Consider the following 16,187-nt stretch of genomic DNA (forward strand, 5'->3'; position numbering starts at 1 on the left):
ATGTGATTGACAAGACAGGGTGCTTTAGTTATAAGCGGAACATTTGTGCACGTGTACTTAACGTGTACTTTAAAAGTGTACGCATATTAAAATGTACATGTTTACAATCTCACAGTTTTGATTTTTGTCTTGAAGATTCCCAGTGCCGTGAGTGTGCCGCAGATCAGCTGTTCCAGCGCTGTCCACTCCGCATGCTCTGCACCCTGTGGAAGTGACAGCGAAAATGCAGCGAACGCAGAGACACGATTTCTATAGCACGCCGGTGGCAAACAGAGCAGAAGGGATCAGACGTAAAGTGCTTTTCTCCATACCAACATGCCATTTTGCTGGGAAATGTAACATATATATGTGTGTTATTGTCGTAGTAGCCTCATGAATGAGAAGTTTCAAGTTTTTAGTTGATTTTGTTCAACCAGATGAGAACTCAAGAGGCCAGCATATTCTCATTTGCAAGAATGGCCTGGAAAAGTGAGGTGATGGGGGTGAGGAATAAGAGAAGAGGTGGAAAGGATGTGTGTGTGAGGGGTGACTTTTTCATATCAAGTAGCCTAGAGGCCGGGAATTTTTAAAGGTCCAACTGAGCTCTGCCACTGTGTGCTTGTTTAGCCTCTGGTGGGCTCCCAAGGGAGGTTCGGCTAAATTTGCTCAACCTCCTCCTCCTCCTATAATTCTGCTTTAAATTAATAAAACCACAAGGTGAATGAAATGCAAGAGGAAATCGCATTGTTCTGACGAAAGCTCTGCAGAGGAATACAAGGAAAGAGTCAATAATGTTGAATTGTCATTCGTCAGCCATGGTCGATCCACTGCTGGATCGAGGCCTTCCCAAATTGTTGCCATCTCCCCCCGTGAACCTGTAATGCAACAATCTTAGTCAGAAGCTGCACGTGAGCTGATTTCGGCACTCCATCTCCCCAACGGACTATCCTCTAGGAAATGTTCCATTACTTGGCTGTCAATCCGTCGTTATTTATGAGCATTGCAGCAACAAAAGAAAGTATGTATTACGTTATGAAGTCACAGGAGAAATCCCAATCAGAGAAAACTACAACTCTCGAGAAGGCCAAGGGGCTGGTGGTTGTTGTAAAAAAAAATACTTGAATGTTTGTTTAAACTACTATGCTACATATATTCGCCACAATGATGTTATTGATTCGTTTGTTTGTGTTGTGCATTTTATCATTTTGTGGAGAAAGAGTACACGTGACGTCTGGCAGCTCACGAGCATTGAATCGAACAAAGCTTGACTGCTGATGAGGCACTGTTTGACAAAACCGGTCCTGAGTTTGACTTGTGTTGAACCCCATGCCACTGAGAGTAAATCACTTTCAGAATGGCTGTGGGGCTGATGGGTTGTGGAATGTTTTTTTTGCCTGGAGAGCCAGATGTATAAAAACACATATTGTCTGCTAATCTTATAAAAAAAATGAAACAAGTGCAACATTTCCGAACAAATCGTGTGGTCATTTAATTATAGCATTTACATTGTTGTAACGTGCTATATTCAATGTCCTTTTAATTCGAAAATCTGTAGGATAAAACTGTGTGTTGGGACATTTAAGCCAACAAAAAAAATCAAGTCCTCTTTATGTTGTTTTCTGTGGCCAAATTAGTGGCAATAACAAGTGTGGCACAGACAAATGGTGTCTGGGCAAACTTTTCAGCCCCCGTAGACAGGGAACAAGATAACCCCGTGGCTGCAAGCCCAAATGAGTGGATAAACGAAAGCACACGCGACATACACTTACCACCAACCCCCTAAATATCACACCACAAGGTGAAAGTGTTCTACCACTTACAAACCACGAGGTGGGGGGAAGGTGGGGGGGGGGGTCTGATTTGTTTACAATGCTTAACTTTGTGCGAGAAACGAGTTGGCAAGCCCTGTCCACCAGCCCCTCTTTACGGGGTGGGGGGCCAGGCACAGTCAATGGGAACAAACAAACTTGAAACGAATCTTAAATGCTCACCAGAATTAATACCATGCATGATCTGCTCTTGTTTATCATGTATTCTGATGTAGTTTTGAGCCCCCGCTGTTCTGTTTCACAAGGAAAACTCGCAACTGGTATCACAAAAATAATGTGGACTATTTTGTGACTTTACTCGTACAAATTGAAAAGCAGGTTAAACCCAATCACTATTATGATACAAGGCTGCAGAAACGGTGTGTTTTATAACAGATGCAATTGGTTTACATGAATTTAGAAGGCTAGGAGACAATCGATTACTGCATAAATCTTGACTTCAAGCTTGAGTGACTGCAAGAATTCATATTCTTTGGGTCTTTCGGTAAAGTCACGTAGATAGGTTCAAAGAAAAGAACAAAAACTACGTCGTTTCGATCGCAACACAAGCGGTCGTCATCAGGAAAAGGGGGTTAGCATATGCAGGTTAAAGACGTAACAAACTATTAATTAAAAATACGTGGGCTCGAGCAAAGCAAGTTGCTAGAAGGGGAGATTTGTCGATGGTCAATAACAAAGACCGGCGTGGTAGCCAATGAATAAAAGGCATCCGAGGGTACGGTCATCGATGAGATGGAGCGCTAAATTCACTCGTGTGCAGGTGCTGCATGGATGAATTTGGAGAATGCAGCATCATGAGAGATGCCAACAGCTTGGGGAGGCTTTCATCCAGCAGTGGATTGACCATGGCTGCTGTTGTTGCTGATGCTGCTCGGAAGAAGAGGTAGCTTATTTATTGTACTTATTATGCGGAATGCTCCATGATAGTACTCGTTGAGCTTTCATGCACTGCCTAATGCTTGCTTGCTTATGCGTTTTGAGCTTAGTGATCGACATTCTAAAGAGGTTCACATAAACCCATCAGGTCACAATGATCTCTGCCTTTACATGACAATGCGATAAAACCCCGTCAGTACAGCACCACCCCAGACATCACGGACATAAAAATCTCAGCAACTTTTATAATTGCATTGAAGAAAGAGCATATACACACCGCATGGTTATAGTGGCCACTTAAGCCGTGTGTGTGTGTTTGTGTCCAGAGTGTTTTTGTTGAGTGTAGAGAAATATACGAACCTTAATAAAGTAAAATCATGAGACAAGTGAACAGATAATGAAGACATCATGCCAGAAAGCAGTTCAGTCACACCAATCGTGTTAATGGCAGGGAGTGTTACGCTGCAATGCTGGATGATTTGTTTGACGTTTTGATTTCGCATTTTCATATTTTCTTCTTGAAGAAAAATAAATATAGTAAACAGCGTTTTGTTTAGTTGACACGTTAGTGTGGTGAGCTCCTGCGTTGTCCAAGGCAGCTCGCGCTTGTTATTTCCAAATCTGCTGCAAATCACCGTTCTGTTTTTAAAACGCGGTGTGATCTCTGAAAGTTCAATTTATCATATCTCTGTAAGCTAAGTTCAGTGGATGAGGTTCATGCTGTGCAGCATGTTTGTGTGTACGTATGTGCAGTTTGTATGTCATTTGAGTCTACGATTCATCCTCGAGAGCATACGAAATAGATGGATTAAAAAACCCATCATATTTTATAAGATTAAGTACTTTGGAATGTTTTTACTTCATTTTTCATGATCAAACGCAGCTGTGTCCACTCGTTTTAAGCAACCAATCAACAGATTGCATTCTTCTAGGTTCTTTCGGTAAAGTCACGTAGAAGGGAAGTAATAAAATAATAAAAATAAACATAATAAAATAATTATCACGACGTTTCGGCCACAACAAAAGCAGCCGTCCTCAGGTGAAGAACAGAGTTGTCGGAAAGACAGCATAATAAGGACGCTTTCTTGCAGTCACGAAAGCTTTAAATCGTCTGACGCTGTCGCCTCGACAGACCTGGTTTTCACCTGAGGACGGCTGCTTGCGTTGTGGCCGAAACGTCGTGAGAATTATTTTATTATGTTTAATTTTTATTATTTTATTACTTCCCTTCTACGTGACTTTACCGAAAGAACCAAGAAGATAAATCCCTGCAGTCACGAAAGCTTTAAATCGAAAAATTGCATTCTGCTTGATATAAAAAGACAAAACAGCTACACGTAAAAAACTAGAAACATCAGATTGCTACAAAAGATGATTATGCCTTGGGAGTCATGCCCACCCTGTACGCACCCCTATTTATTTTAGACTTTTCTACAGTTATTGCACATTGGCTACATGAAAGAGCGGTGTATAAATTTAGAAATAATAATAATAATCACACGGTAACCACCTATTCCAATTATTTTTGCATTTTAGAGAGAGAGAAAATCATCACCTACTAATCAGTGGTGAGCACACGTCGCAAGAAGTCATAGACTCGCTTCAATCTTCTGCAAAGCTTATGGCCACAGCCTTAAAGCGCATTCGCTGTACAAACTTGTGCAGATACTTTACGTGCAAATTGATTCACAAATGGGCAATAAAAAATGTCATGGAACGTATAACAGCTCAATTATAATTACTCAATTACAACGACTCAACGTATAACGAATCAATGTATAACGAATCAATTCCCGATTCACAAATATGAAGGAGACATCATCATCACAGCAATACGCTCCACTCCAGCACTCCTGATGCAATCATCTGGCTCAACCGCCTCAATGTAAAATCGTGGTTGCTGCTCTACAACCAACATCGGCACCTACGAGGACACAACTTATTGCAAAACAACAACGAAAACGAACCGCAGATGCTGCAAACGTTGATGCGGATATTATCAAGAGCGTTGTCGCAAAAAGCAACACTAACACACACAAAAACAGTCGCTTCGTATTCACATCAAAACAAGCCCATGGGCCAGAAATGCATTCACGACAACGCGTAGGATAATCACGGTAATGAAACCGCCACGCGTAACACGTCCTGACCCGGACGGTGAAGGATGGAGCGGCTCGTGGACAAAGTGACCCCGTGAGGAAGTCCGCACACTCGTCCACACGGAGCGCTATTTGCGCACTCCACCCCATCATTGAGCCTCCCGTATGAGTTCCTGTTGCTCTGTTTGCTCTTCCTATCGACGCCCATTGTTCTGTTTATTGAGGTTTTATTTATTCTCCCAACCGTGTTGCATATACCAACACCTGGGGAGGGGAGAGAGAGAGAGAGAAGGTGGGGGTGGTGGTGGTGGTGGTGGATCTCCACGTTTACCCACGGTGACTTAATTTCAATTTCTCGTCTGCAGGGGGCGCTCTGGCTCCTGCCAGCGAACCTTGGACGCCTCCAACTCCTCGCTCTCTCGCTCGCTGCGTGCGTTTGTCCGGGACCCCCCCCCCTCGCCACATCACATAACTGTTCTCACCAAGCGCCGGGATTCTTCCGTGCTGTGGCAGTCTCTCTATCCATTAATGGCCACCCGCTCTCTGATTCCCGTTATTTGTCGCTGTGGTGGTGGTGGTGTTTTCTTCTTTATAGAGAGCAGCGTTAGATATGTGGGCAAATGACAATGGGGCTTCCGCGAGACGGCTGATGTTGATGTAGGGCGACACAACTTAGATACCTTTACACCAGGATACGGTGTTCGACTAAGTTGTTGTTTATCGCTGTATAGATGTACCCGTCGTTGTCATTGCAACGTGGACCCGGTCACGGCTAACATCGGTGACGAGTTGCCACTTGACCAGCGTGGTGAAGTATGTAAAAAAACACACACTCCCCTTGAGTGGCACGGCATTGGAGGGGGGGGGGGAGGTCGTCATTCAAGAGATGAATTGACAAAAAGGACATTGTACATTAGTATTGTTATTACTTGCATGAGTACTATACCGCTATTGATATAATCCGTAAGCCGTGCGCTTTTAACCTTGCACGCAAAAGCGCAAAGCTTTCACTTAATAACGAGCGCTCTTTTAGTGTCGAGCGTGTTTTCTCCACCCCTGCCCCGCGTATAGCACAGTTGGCTACGTACGGTGCGAAAGAAGTCTAACAAATGCATAGCACCCAACTCAGTGGAAAAACGGATTGCGTTCATAATCATCGCGGGACGGTGTTCATAACCGCGACCCCCACCACTGCCAAGACAAAGACCCCCCGTATAACCCTAACAGACTGTTGGGGCAAGTGCTGTTAGCGAGCAGCACCCCTGAAGGCCGGCACGACACACGAGGGGGTGGGTGGCCAACAAACAACGCCCGGCGATGTTTACACACCGCACCAGGTACTCATTTGAGGCTGAGTCGACCTAGGGGATGCCCAGGACAGGTTCATATAATCGTCACTGGGTGTTGGCCGTGAGCGGGAATCGAACTCGGGTGGCCAGGTTCGTAGCGCAGTGCGCTGACCGTTACACCACCGCTCCCCGCCGCCTCTACCACCACCACCACATTAAGCATTCCGATTACGCGCTAACAGCAATGCAGATCGGTGCTCATATTTGTCATTAACCGATAATTAGATGCGGTGTTACTATCGCCGGGCTTTAACACTCGGCACTCTGCTATGTTAACGTTGATGTCAGGTGTCTTAATACGGCGATTATGTTTCTATAGTTATTAACAACTACTATATGAATAACGTGAGTATGAATTAAAGGAATTACATTCCACGCGTTTGTTACTGGTACATGTTTTGGCTATGAAGGTATCAACCGATATTAAACAATTGGAGTGCGCAGTTTGAGCTATATCGATCAGATTATACACACGCACACGCATTGGCGAGATTAAATAATCGCACTAAAGCGTACATATAGAAAGCTTTGGCTGCGCTTTACTGACACCGAGGAGTTACAGTATATATATTTCCCGACGTTGCCAATCCCAATCTCTTCCAAGTCGCATCCTCCACGTGTCACGCGCGCGCGTGCGTGCGTGGGAAATCGTAACGCCGACTGTCGGATCGAGCGGACTGCATCGGCGTTTCATTTCGATAGCGAGCCAGAGTCCAGATGTGCCATTTCACCCCGTTGCAAGCTACATTTACACCCAGGGTAATCTTAATACGAATGAGACCTGTATCCGCAAACAATCAAAACTCAAGTTGAATATGTATCGAAGTAAGCACGCATCCATCGATACGGAACTATGTTGTGTGTGTATGTTTTTTTTTAAACGTGATTAATAGTATTTCCCGTTATTGAACATTAATGGTTTGGACTCGACAGCGGACACCAAATCAATGCATTTAATATTTATGAAGTTGTCTCGTGCAAGGCTGGCGAAGCATTTCAAAAGTTTGGAAGTAGGATGATCAAAACTTCTCGCGTGGGGAAATGTTCGATAAATAATTCAATAAATACAGAAATAACAAAATAAGGTTAGACCTAGAGGTGGAAGCCAGGGGACATTTTCGCAATGAAAATGAACTCGGTCTCCAGGAGAAGATTTAGAATGTGTACTTACTACTCCGGCGGGAATTGGAATTTTACCAAACAAAACACATACATGCAGCTTTTGCCAGCACGCCAATTTCTTCTTATAAATTACTGAGCACGCCTCTCTTCAGACTATACGCGCAAGAGAATGCCACACAGTCTGGGATTTTTTTTTTAAAAAGCAGCTCAAAGAAAACGCGTCTGGAGAATTATCAAATCCACATTCTAGCCGTAGTTAATGTTTTGAAAGCTGGCCTCTGGTTTTTTAAAAGCGCCGATCAATTCCTCTCCAGCCGCGTTGAGCCGATGGCAAAGCAAACACGGCGCTATTTGCTTTTCCCAGCGGGGAATTTCGACTCCCCGGACTCTCGTCTTTCCAAGTGGCACCAGGACCCGTCCCGTCGCCGCCTCTTCCTCCTCCTCCTCCCAGATTTATCAATCGCACCGCGCCTCATCCTGACGCGCTCCTTCGAGCCAAGCCAAGGGCCCATCGGCCAGTAGCGTCGCGGGCTCCGTTAATGCGCACTGATGCCGGCCGACAGCCGAATGCATTACGTAGTCGCCGCTTTCCTCCAATTGCTCCACTACGTGCTGAAGTCACCGGCGAGATGCCTCGCCCCGGCACGCAAACCCCACCCCCGCGAGCCCGCGCGCTGCACGCAGCTCCCGTCACACCCCCCCCTCCCCTCCTGCGAACCGCCGCCCTCTCATCCTTCCAACTCCGCACACCCCCCCACCACACCCGAGCATCCACCCCCTTTCGCCTCCCTCCTCCCTCTCCTCCTCCTCCGCACCGCACGCCCAGCGCCACCCCCCGCGCACACGAGCCCGACTCAGTGTGCGGAGAAGTGCGTTCGGGCTTAATTAAGCAGTGGCCCCGGCGTTTGGGATACAGAAAAAGCGTGAGAGAGAGAGGAAGGGGGGGGGGAGAAGCCACACAGCCCCGGCGCCTGCTCGGCGCACAGGCCCGGGGATAGGGAGAGAACCCATACGGCAAGAGGAGGACGGAGGGAGGCAGGAGAGGCAGCGCGTCCCGCGCGCGCCCTGGAGAGATAATGTGCCGCGCGTTCGGAGCGATCGTTTCGTCCACTCGTGGCGCCCATCACCACAAGTGAGGACATTTGCGCGAACCGGAGGGGAGCACACGCCGGCGCTGCTGCTACCAGGTGAGACGATCCCGCGTTCATGCGCAAAGGCGCGCGTGTGCTTGCGAACCGCGTGAACACTCGTGCGTTATCTTCATTATCATCGTCGTCATCGTCTGTTACCACAGTTCACGGCGCCGTCGCATGTGTTACACACATCTGTTACACATGTGTGCAACACATGCCATCGGTGAAATACTGTATCGGCTACCGTTTCCGTTTAACACTTTGTTAGCATCACTATAATAAACATCGTCACCATCATCATCACCATCATCATCACCATCATCGTCATCTCGCACCGCACCCCGCGGTCGGGATACAGATTCCTCCCCACGCGTCTGGGCGCACATCGCTTGCGCGGTGTTTTCGCCGCTCCCTCAACTCGCCGCTCCTTCATTCACAAGCCATCCCCATTAACGTCTGGCTCCACGACGAGAAATGCGCTGATGTTCGTCGTCGCGAAGAAACGACCCTGTCGAATAACATCACGAAAAAAGTTGAGGTGGGGGGTGGGGGAAAAACATCGCGTAAAGGGACTTACGAACGAATGCGTGTTGCGTGAGCCGGCGAATTTATATTAAAAATAAACGGCAAGTTCGCGATTCGCGAGCGCGGAGGAGAGCGGCGTCGATGATAAATTCTGTGCGGCTAAGCGAAATTACGGGGGGCGTTATTGATGGTGTATACTTACACGATGGGGGGAACGGGGGGCGTTCGTTGCCGCTTCGCTGATGGGGGTTCTCCTCTCTTTTAGTCGGCGCGCGTGAGTGTTTTTAATCGCTACCTTTACATTCCTGAGATTGTCTCTCGCCGTGTTGGATGGAGCGCACGGTTCGCGTTACAATTATCATCACAATCATCATCATCATCACTAACGTCATGAGCATCGCTCGGGTCGATAGCTCTGTTAAATTGCGCCTCTCAACTCAGCGATACATTTCCTTCCTACCTTAAAATAAGAGAAAACAAAAAAAAACCCACACGCACACACCTTAGCCTGATCTTGATTTTCTCGTCTGGCGATTCCTTACTTATCATTTACGTCTCATTCGAAAGGCACGTGTAGCGCAGCGGGCACGAGCATAATTGGTAAAATCGCAGACATTTATTTCCACCCAGCGTAGACGCAGCACCCGCGATGATGATGATCTCCGTGCCGCTGCCTCTAACGCACGCGACGTCCGTACGACGCACGGCGCATGGCAATTAAAATATAACGCATACAGTGCGCGTGCATATGGCTTTGCTTGCGTTAGTCCACAAAAAAACGGCCACGTGCCATCTGCAATAATTGACGGCGAGAGTTTGGCGGATTTATAGTGACGCAGGGCGAACGGTGCTTTTTGACTCGCCCCGTGTTCCCGGAGGCGCGGCGTCCGTGTGTTGTGTGCGCGCGCTCAGATGAGCCTGAGCGCACTGGATGAATGTCCACACCGTCTCTCGCTCAGTGTGCAGCGCGCGTGAGCAGACAGCCAAGGCAAGGAGGAGCGCTACTCTTCGCCCGGTTGGGGGGTCTGGGAAGGGCCCCCCCCCGCCCACGCACACACACCCTGAAGTGCCGTGGATGCTCCAGCTGAGGTTCGGAAAGTCGACGATCCTCCCCCGCTGGGCCGGAACTGAAAGCGGCGACCAGCAGCCGGTCATGGCCAGCGGGTGCGGGGCGTGGGCGGCGCGCCCCGGCTGGCTGCCGCCGCCGCTGCTGGTGCCGCTGCTACTGCTGCTGCTTCTGTCCAGGCTGTCGAGCGCCGAGGAGTTCAAAGTGAGCTACCGAGTCGCCGAGGAGCTACGTGAGGGCGCCTTCATAGGCAACCCGAGCGTCGACCTCCGCCTGGCGGACTACAACCTCGAGCTGACCTACAAGGTGATGTTGTCCAAAGCCGAGGACGCGGCGCCCCCGCTGGTGCGGGTGAACCCGCGCACGGGGGAGCTCTTCGCCGCGGGGCGCAAGATGGACAGGGAGGCCCTGTGCGGGGGTCAGGACCCCGGCGACGAGTGCCACGTGGACGTGCAGGTGGGCGTCTTGCCCGTGCTGCCCGGGCCCTTCTTCAAGCTCATCGAGGTGCGCATCAACGTGGAGGACATCAACGACAACGCGCCGGCCTTCGCGGCGCCCGTGCTCACGGTGTCCGTGCCGGAGAACGCGCCGGCGGGGAAGCGTTTCCCGATACAGCCGGCCAACGACCCCGACAGCGAGGCCAACGGCGTGCGCCGCTACGAGCTGCTGCCCAGCGACCCGGCGACGGTCAGCACCTTCGAGCTGAGCGTCACCGAGACGGCCGATGGCGAGAAAGTGCCTTACCTGGTGGTGCGCAAGAGCCTGGACCGCGAGGAGCGGCAGCTGTACGAGATGAATCTGCGCGCCGTGGACGGGGGCTCGCCGCCCCACTCGGGCTCCGCCGTGCTGCGCATCAACGTCACCGACACCAACGACAACAGCCCCGTGTTCGACCAGGCGGAGGTGAACGTGGAGATCCCCGAGAACTCGCCGGTGGGGACCCACGTGGTGCAGCTGCACGCCTCCGACCGCGACGCGGGCTCGAACGCCGAGGTGGTGTACCGCCTCGGCACGAGCACAAGCGGAGCCGGGTCGGGCCAGGGCGGAAAGCGCCTCTTCCGCCTCGACCAGAACAGCGGACTGGTGACGGTCAACGGGCTCCTCAATCGCGAAGAGAGCCCCGTTTACCGCATCATCATTCTGGCCACCGACAAAGGGCCCGAGCCCGTGCCAGCGACAGCCACCGTGACGGTGACCGTGACCGATGTGAACGACAACTCGCCCACCATCGAGATAAGGGACATCGTCGCACCCGTCAACGGTGTGATCTACATCTCAGAGGCGTCGCACGTCAATCTCCCTGTGGCGCTTATCACGGTTTCAGACCCAGACATTGGTGCCAATGGTGCAGTGACGTGCTACATCTACAATCCGGAAGTTCCATTTCAGCTCAAAAAGTTAACCTACCCAAACCAGTACCTTCTGGAGACACGGGAGACTCTGGATTACGAGACAAAGAACGAGTACGTGGTGCAGATAAAGGCAGCCGACGCAGGAGCGACAAGCCTCTCTCGGACAATGTCGGTCACAATAAAATTGCTTGACAGCAATGATAATGCCCCGGTGTTTACAGAGCCAACATACAAGGTATCCGTCCCTGAAAACAACGTGATTGGAAAACACCTGATCACTGTCAGCGCCACTGACAGAGACATGGACAAAAATGCAGAGATGGTTTACTTTTTGGGACCAGATGCACCCACGATGTTTCACATGGACCCAGAAACGGGCATCATTTCTTTGACCGAGCAGCTGGACAGGGAAAAAAAGTCGAATTACTCTTTCACCATCCTGGCTAAGGACCAGGGTATACCAGTGTTGGAGGGCAATGCGACCGTCATCGTGAATGTCCTCGACGTGAACGACAACAGGCCTCGATTCAGCCTGGCCGAGTTTGACTTCTACGTGAACGAGAATGTGCCCAAGCACAGCACCGTGGGCATGGTGACGGTGGCCGACTCGGACGAAGGGGAGAACGGACGCGTCCGCCTCTCCATCCTCGGCACGGACAATCGGCAGCTCTTCAGCATCGACCCGGAATCCGGCATGATCCGCTCAAACGTGGGCTTCGACAGGGAGCAGAGGCACTACTACGTGCTGGAGGTGCAGGCGACAGACGGAGGGGAGCCCGTGAGATCCTCCACGGTCAAGGTGGTCATACACGTCATGGACATCAACGACAACTCGCCCATCGTGCTCATGCCGCCTTCCAACACCACCTACAAGTTCGTCGTGCCGCGCACGCTGCCCGGCACGATCGTGACCGAGGTTTCTGCCGTCGACAACGACGCCGAGATCAACGCGGAGCTGCGGTACCACATCGTCGGCGGGAACCCGCACAATTTGTTCCACATCGACCCCGTGATAGGAAACATCACGCTGATGGAGCCCCTGACGGAGACGCACCACGGCCTGCACCGGCTGGTGGTGCGCGTGAGTGACATCGGGATCGCGGTGCAGCATCACGCCGTGGCCTTGGTGCACGTGTTTGTCAACGAGACGCTGGAGAATGCCACGTACATAGAGTGGCTGATTGCCGGCAGCCTGCAAACACCTCTGGACACGGACGTCGCTGGCTTTGGCAGGCGGGAGCAAGAGGACAATAAGGTGCTGCTTTTGGCAGCTGTGTTGGCCGGGGTCCTGGGAGTTGCCCTCATAGTGTTACTGGGTGTCCTGGTGCACCGCTGCTATTGCAACCGGCGCAAGGGCGGGGGTGGGGGCATCGTGAGGGCCAAGCACGGTGGGCAAGAGTGGCTCTCCCCAACGCAGGAGAAAAAGCACAGCAACGGCGGCAAAAATAACAAGAAGTCGGACAACAGGAAAAAAAAGAAGCACGCGAACGGCGCTCCGTTCAGCATAGCGATCGAAGCGAGCAAAAATTCTGAAGACCCAACGTATCAGACGATTAACGAGGCCATGAGTTGGGGGCACGAGTCCGATGCCCCCAGCCCCATCTACGGGCTCGGTGGCGGAGGAGGCGGTGGCGACGGGGTGGCCACGACCTTCAAGCCCGGCTCGAGCAGCGGCACCGTTGGTGGCGGCGGCAGTGGAGGAGGAGGAGGGGGAGGAGGAGGGAGCAACGGCGGAGGCGGCGGTGGGTCCGAGAGCCCCGACCTGGCGCGGCACTACCGCTCGACCTCGCCCGTCACGCCCGTAAGCCTCCCCCAAGCCACGCAGCAGACTCCCACCGCGGGGAAAAAGTACGGCGTCATCCAGGAGCTCCCAGTGGCCAACACGTTCGTGGGCAGCGGCGGAAGCGGCGTCGGGGGCGTCGGCGGCGCTGGGAACGGGGCCTGCGCCGGCGGAGGCAACGGGGGAAACGACTGCATGTCGTCCAAACGCTCGTCCATCAGCTCGGAGCACTACAGCCACTCGGAGACGGAGTGCAGCTCGCAGAGCGGTGGGAACAACAGCAGCGGCGGTGGCGGTGGCGGCGGTGGCGGCTGCGGCGGTGGCGGAGGTGGCAACAACAAAGGCGGGGGTCAGCGCTACAACAGACAGGTATTTAAAAGCGTTATTACAATGCCACGAGCGCGCACGCACCCCCGCGCCCACCGCATCTCACGCGTGAGCGGCGAAAATAGAAAGGGTTACGGATCGTCGGCTCATGACCCAGGGCTGCTGTACCATCGACCGCTTTGCCGTTATTAATGAGCCAGTGAGGGATAATAAAGCAGAGGCAAGGCAATAAGTATGTAGACTTGTAAAGGAGCCGGTTCAGATTAATGTGCCGATTTAATTTTGTTACACATCCCACGGTCATGGAGGCCTCAAAAGCTGAACATCGCTCGCCAAAAGTGGTGACAGAAATGGCCGCTCAACTGAGAACGGTGACCTCACAATTTCACGCGAATAACTGCAGGCGCAGTACATTATTACCACGTGGTAAATAATGCAGATGGTACGTCGTGCAACGTGTTAATGGCAGTTTGTGTTTTGACCATGAAAAAAAAATTACGCAATATGTTGCTGGATTTAACCTTAATAAGAGCTGTCAAGTCGAATTACAATTAAATGACCATCGTGGCATTCTTATTGAGGTAGGCAGAGTAATTCCCTCTGGGATCTGATTCACGGTGCAGCAGGTGTTAAGTGATACTTTGGCAAGCTTATAACGGTTGCTTTGAATGGGATTGACACTGAGTATAATTCATTCAAGACATCACACCCAATTTTGTAAATGTCAGTCGTACCGCTGTGCACCTTATCAGTTCCAAAACAGTGTTGGACACGTGCATGCTGACCCTCTTCTTTATGTTACACCAACACACTTTTTCAAGAAGGAGTCTTACACGGCTACGGGTGAAAGGAACTAGTCAAGATGACTGAAAGGCATTTGATCCATTTGCAGCACAAAGGGGAGCTTGAATGGCGTGATGGATGGCGGGAACAATAGATTATGGAGCTGTTACTTTGCCTGATGAGAAGATTTTTTTTTCGTTTCCCCATCCAACAAGCTTCCACCTTCTCAAATTGCTATCGCAGCCGAACAAAGACACGACGAACAGAGACGGTGGAACAAAGAGGAAGAGAATAATTAAATTAGGATTTAGGTGAGAGAGAGAAAATCTTGAAATTACAACAAAAAAAATTGGAATGCTGCCTACATTTTTTGTTTCCCTGCAAATAATTTGGGGGGTTAATGTAAGGCAATGCAGAGATAATTAATGTCATCAGTGTTGAAGTGAGGAGGAAGGGCATTACGAGAGGGCTCCTGGCAATGTGCGGCAGCACCGCAGGAAGGGCGTACGCGAAGTGGATGGAGAGAGCAGCGCTCGGCATGTGGTGGTCAGAGGCGGCGTGAGGTCACACCACCCGGCTGTGACGCAAGCCAAATAGCCTGACCCCTGGAGGATTTGGAATTGGTGGTGGGGGGGGGGGGGGGAAGTGAGTGGGTGGGGTGGGGGCTGAATTGTTGAAATAATCGAGATCATCACGACGTACCCACAAACAATATTTGCGTTTTCCTGCTCCCAGTTCCTATACATCATCGTGATAACATGTAGAACATGTTACTGTCATATACAAAATCTCCAGCAGAATGAATGGCGACACCGCAATTAGTTGATTGGCATGTCATGTGTGGTGGTGGTTAAGTGTAGGATACCTACACCTCCTCGAAGACATCTGGCAAATTATGGAACAATTGGCCAAATACGCTCTCGGAGAGCGCTTTCTCTCGAGCTGTCTCTTGACCTCCCTTCTAAGGGAGATCCTTCCGCTGGCAGTGGCGTGAACAAGATATTTCAGGGCTGCACCTTTACCTTTCATGCACAATCCACAGCGTAATTTAGCCATGCTCTCCTCACATTCTGATTTCCCTGCACATATTAGCATACACGAGATGGTCACTGTGTGTTGTAAAGGACTACATTGCCTTTGTAGAGGAGCAGTCTCATTGGAATAGTTGAATTGCTCAAAGTACTAACTGCTGGTGCCCGTTTTTTTTTTCCCTGCAGAGAATTCACGGATAATTTATATAAGGCAATGCAGAGATAATGAATTTAATCGGTGTTAAGATGAGGATGAAGGGCATTATGAGAGGGCACCTGGCAATGCAGCACTCCGTGTGACGTTCAGACGTTTGATGTAAAAATGGATGGGAGCAGTGCCAAAGTGCTAAGCGCACTTCACGATAAACCCAACGACCTGGGTTTGATTCTCGGTTAATTTGGAGCTTTCGTGATTGTAGGAATTACTCTTTGGTTATTTCGGTAAAAGTCACGTATAAAGAGAAAATAATAAATTTAATTAAATACTAGCATACGACGTTTCGATTGCAACACAAGCAATCATCATCAGGTATAAATGAAATAGAAACACAAATCTAGTATACTTAGAAATGTAATGTAATACAACAGAGAGTCGGATAACATAACAGTCAACACCCTAGCTGGTTGATTACGTTCTTCCTGAGAATGCTGATGATGATTGCTTGTGTTGCAATCGAAACGTCGTATGCTAGTGTTTAATTTAATTTATGATTTTCTCTTTATACGTGACTTTACCGAAAGAACCAAAGAGTAATTGATTCTCGGTGTTGGCTGTCGTCGGTGGCGAGTGACATTGGACACTGGTTCTATCCACCCCCCCACCTTCCCCTACAACAACCAGTACTGACTAGCATGGTGGATTGGCAAACAACAACAATATATTGTGATCATTACCGAGGATAAAAAATGTGTACGATAAGTATAACATTTACAAGC

The 16,187-nt window shown here is 50.1% G+C and overlaps 1 protein-coding gene across 3 annotated transcripts in view; it reads left to right on the forward strand.

The window, feature by feature from the left end:
• The first annotated feature begins 8,076 nt into the window (after positions 1-8,076).
• Positions 8,077-16,187, forward strand: part of LOC133342997 (protocadherin-9-like) — a 62,401-nt gene continuing 54,290 nt past the window's right edge. For 2 of the 3 annotated variants that reach the window (XM_061552416.1, XM_061552418.1), the window contains exons 1-2: positions 8,077-8,441; positions 9,872-13,479. In XM_061552416.1, the coding sequence (XP_061408400.1) occupies positions 9,988-13,479 (3,492 nt within the window). In that variant the 5' untranslated portion in view covers positions 8,077-8,441; positions 9,872-9,987. The remainder of the gene's footprint in view (positions 8,442-9,871; positions 13,480-16,187) is intronic. The other variant, XM_061552417.1, reaches the window with a different exon arrangement.

This window comes from Lethenteron reissneri, chromosome 16 (genome assembly GCF_015708825.2).
Source record: "Lethenteron reissneri isolate LAM-NWPU_2019-01 chromosome 16, ASM1570882v1, whole genome shotgun sequence".
NCBI lineage: Eukaryota > Metazoa > Chordata > Hyperoartia > Petromyzontiformes > Petromyzontidae > Lethenteron > Lethenteron reissneri.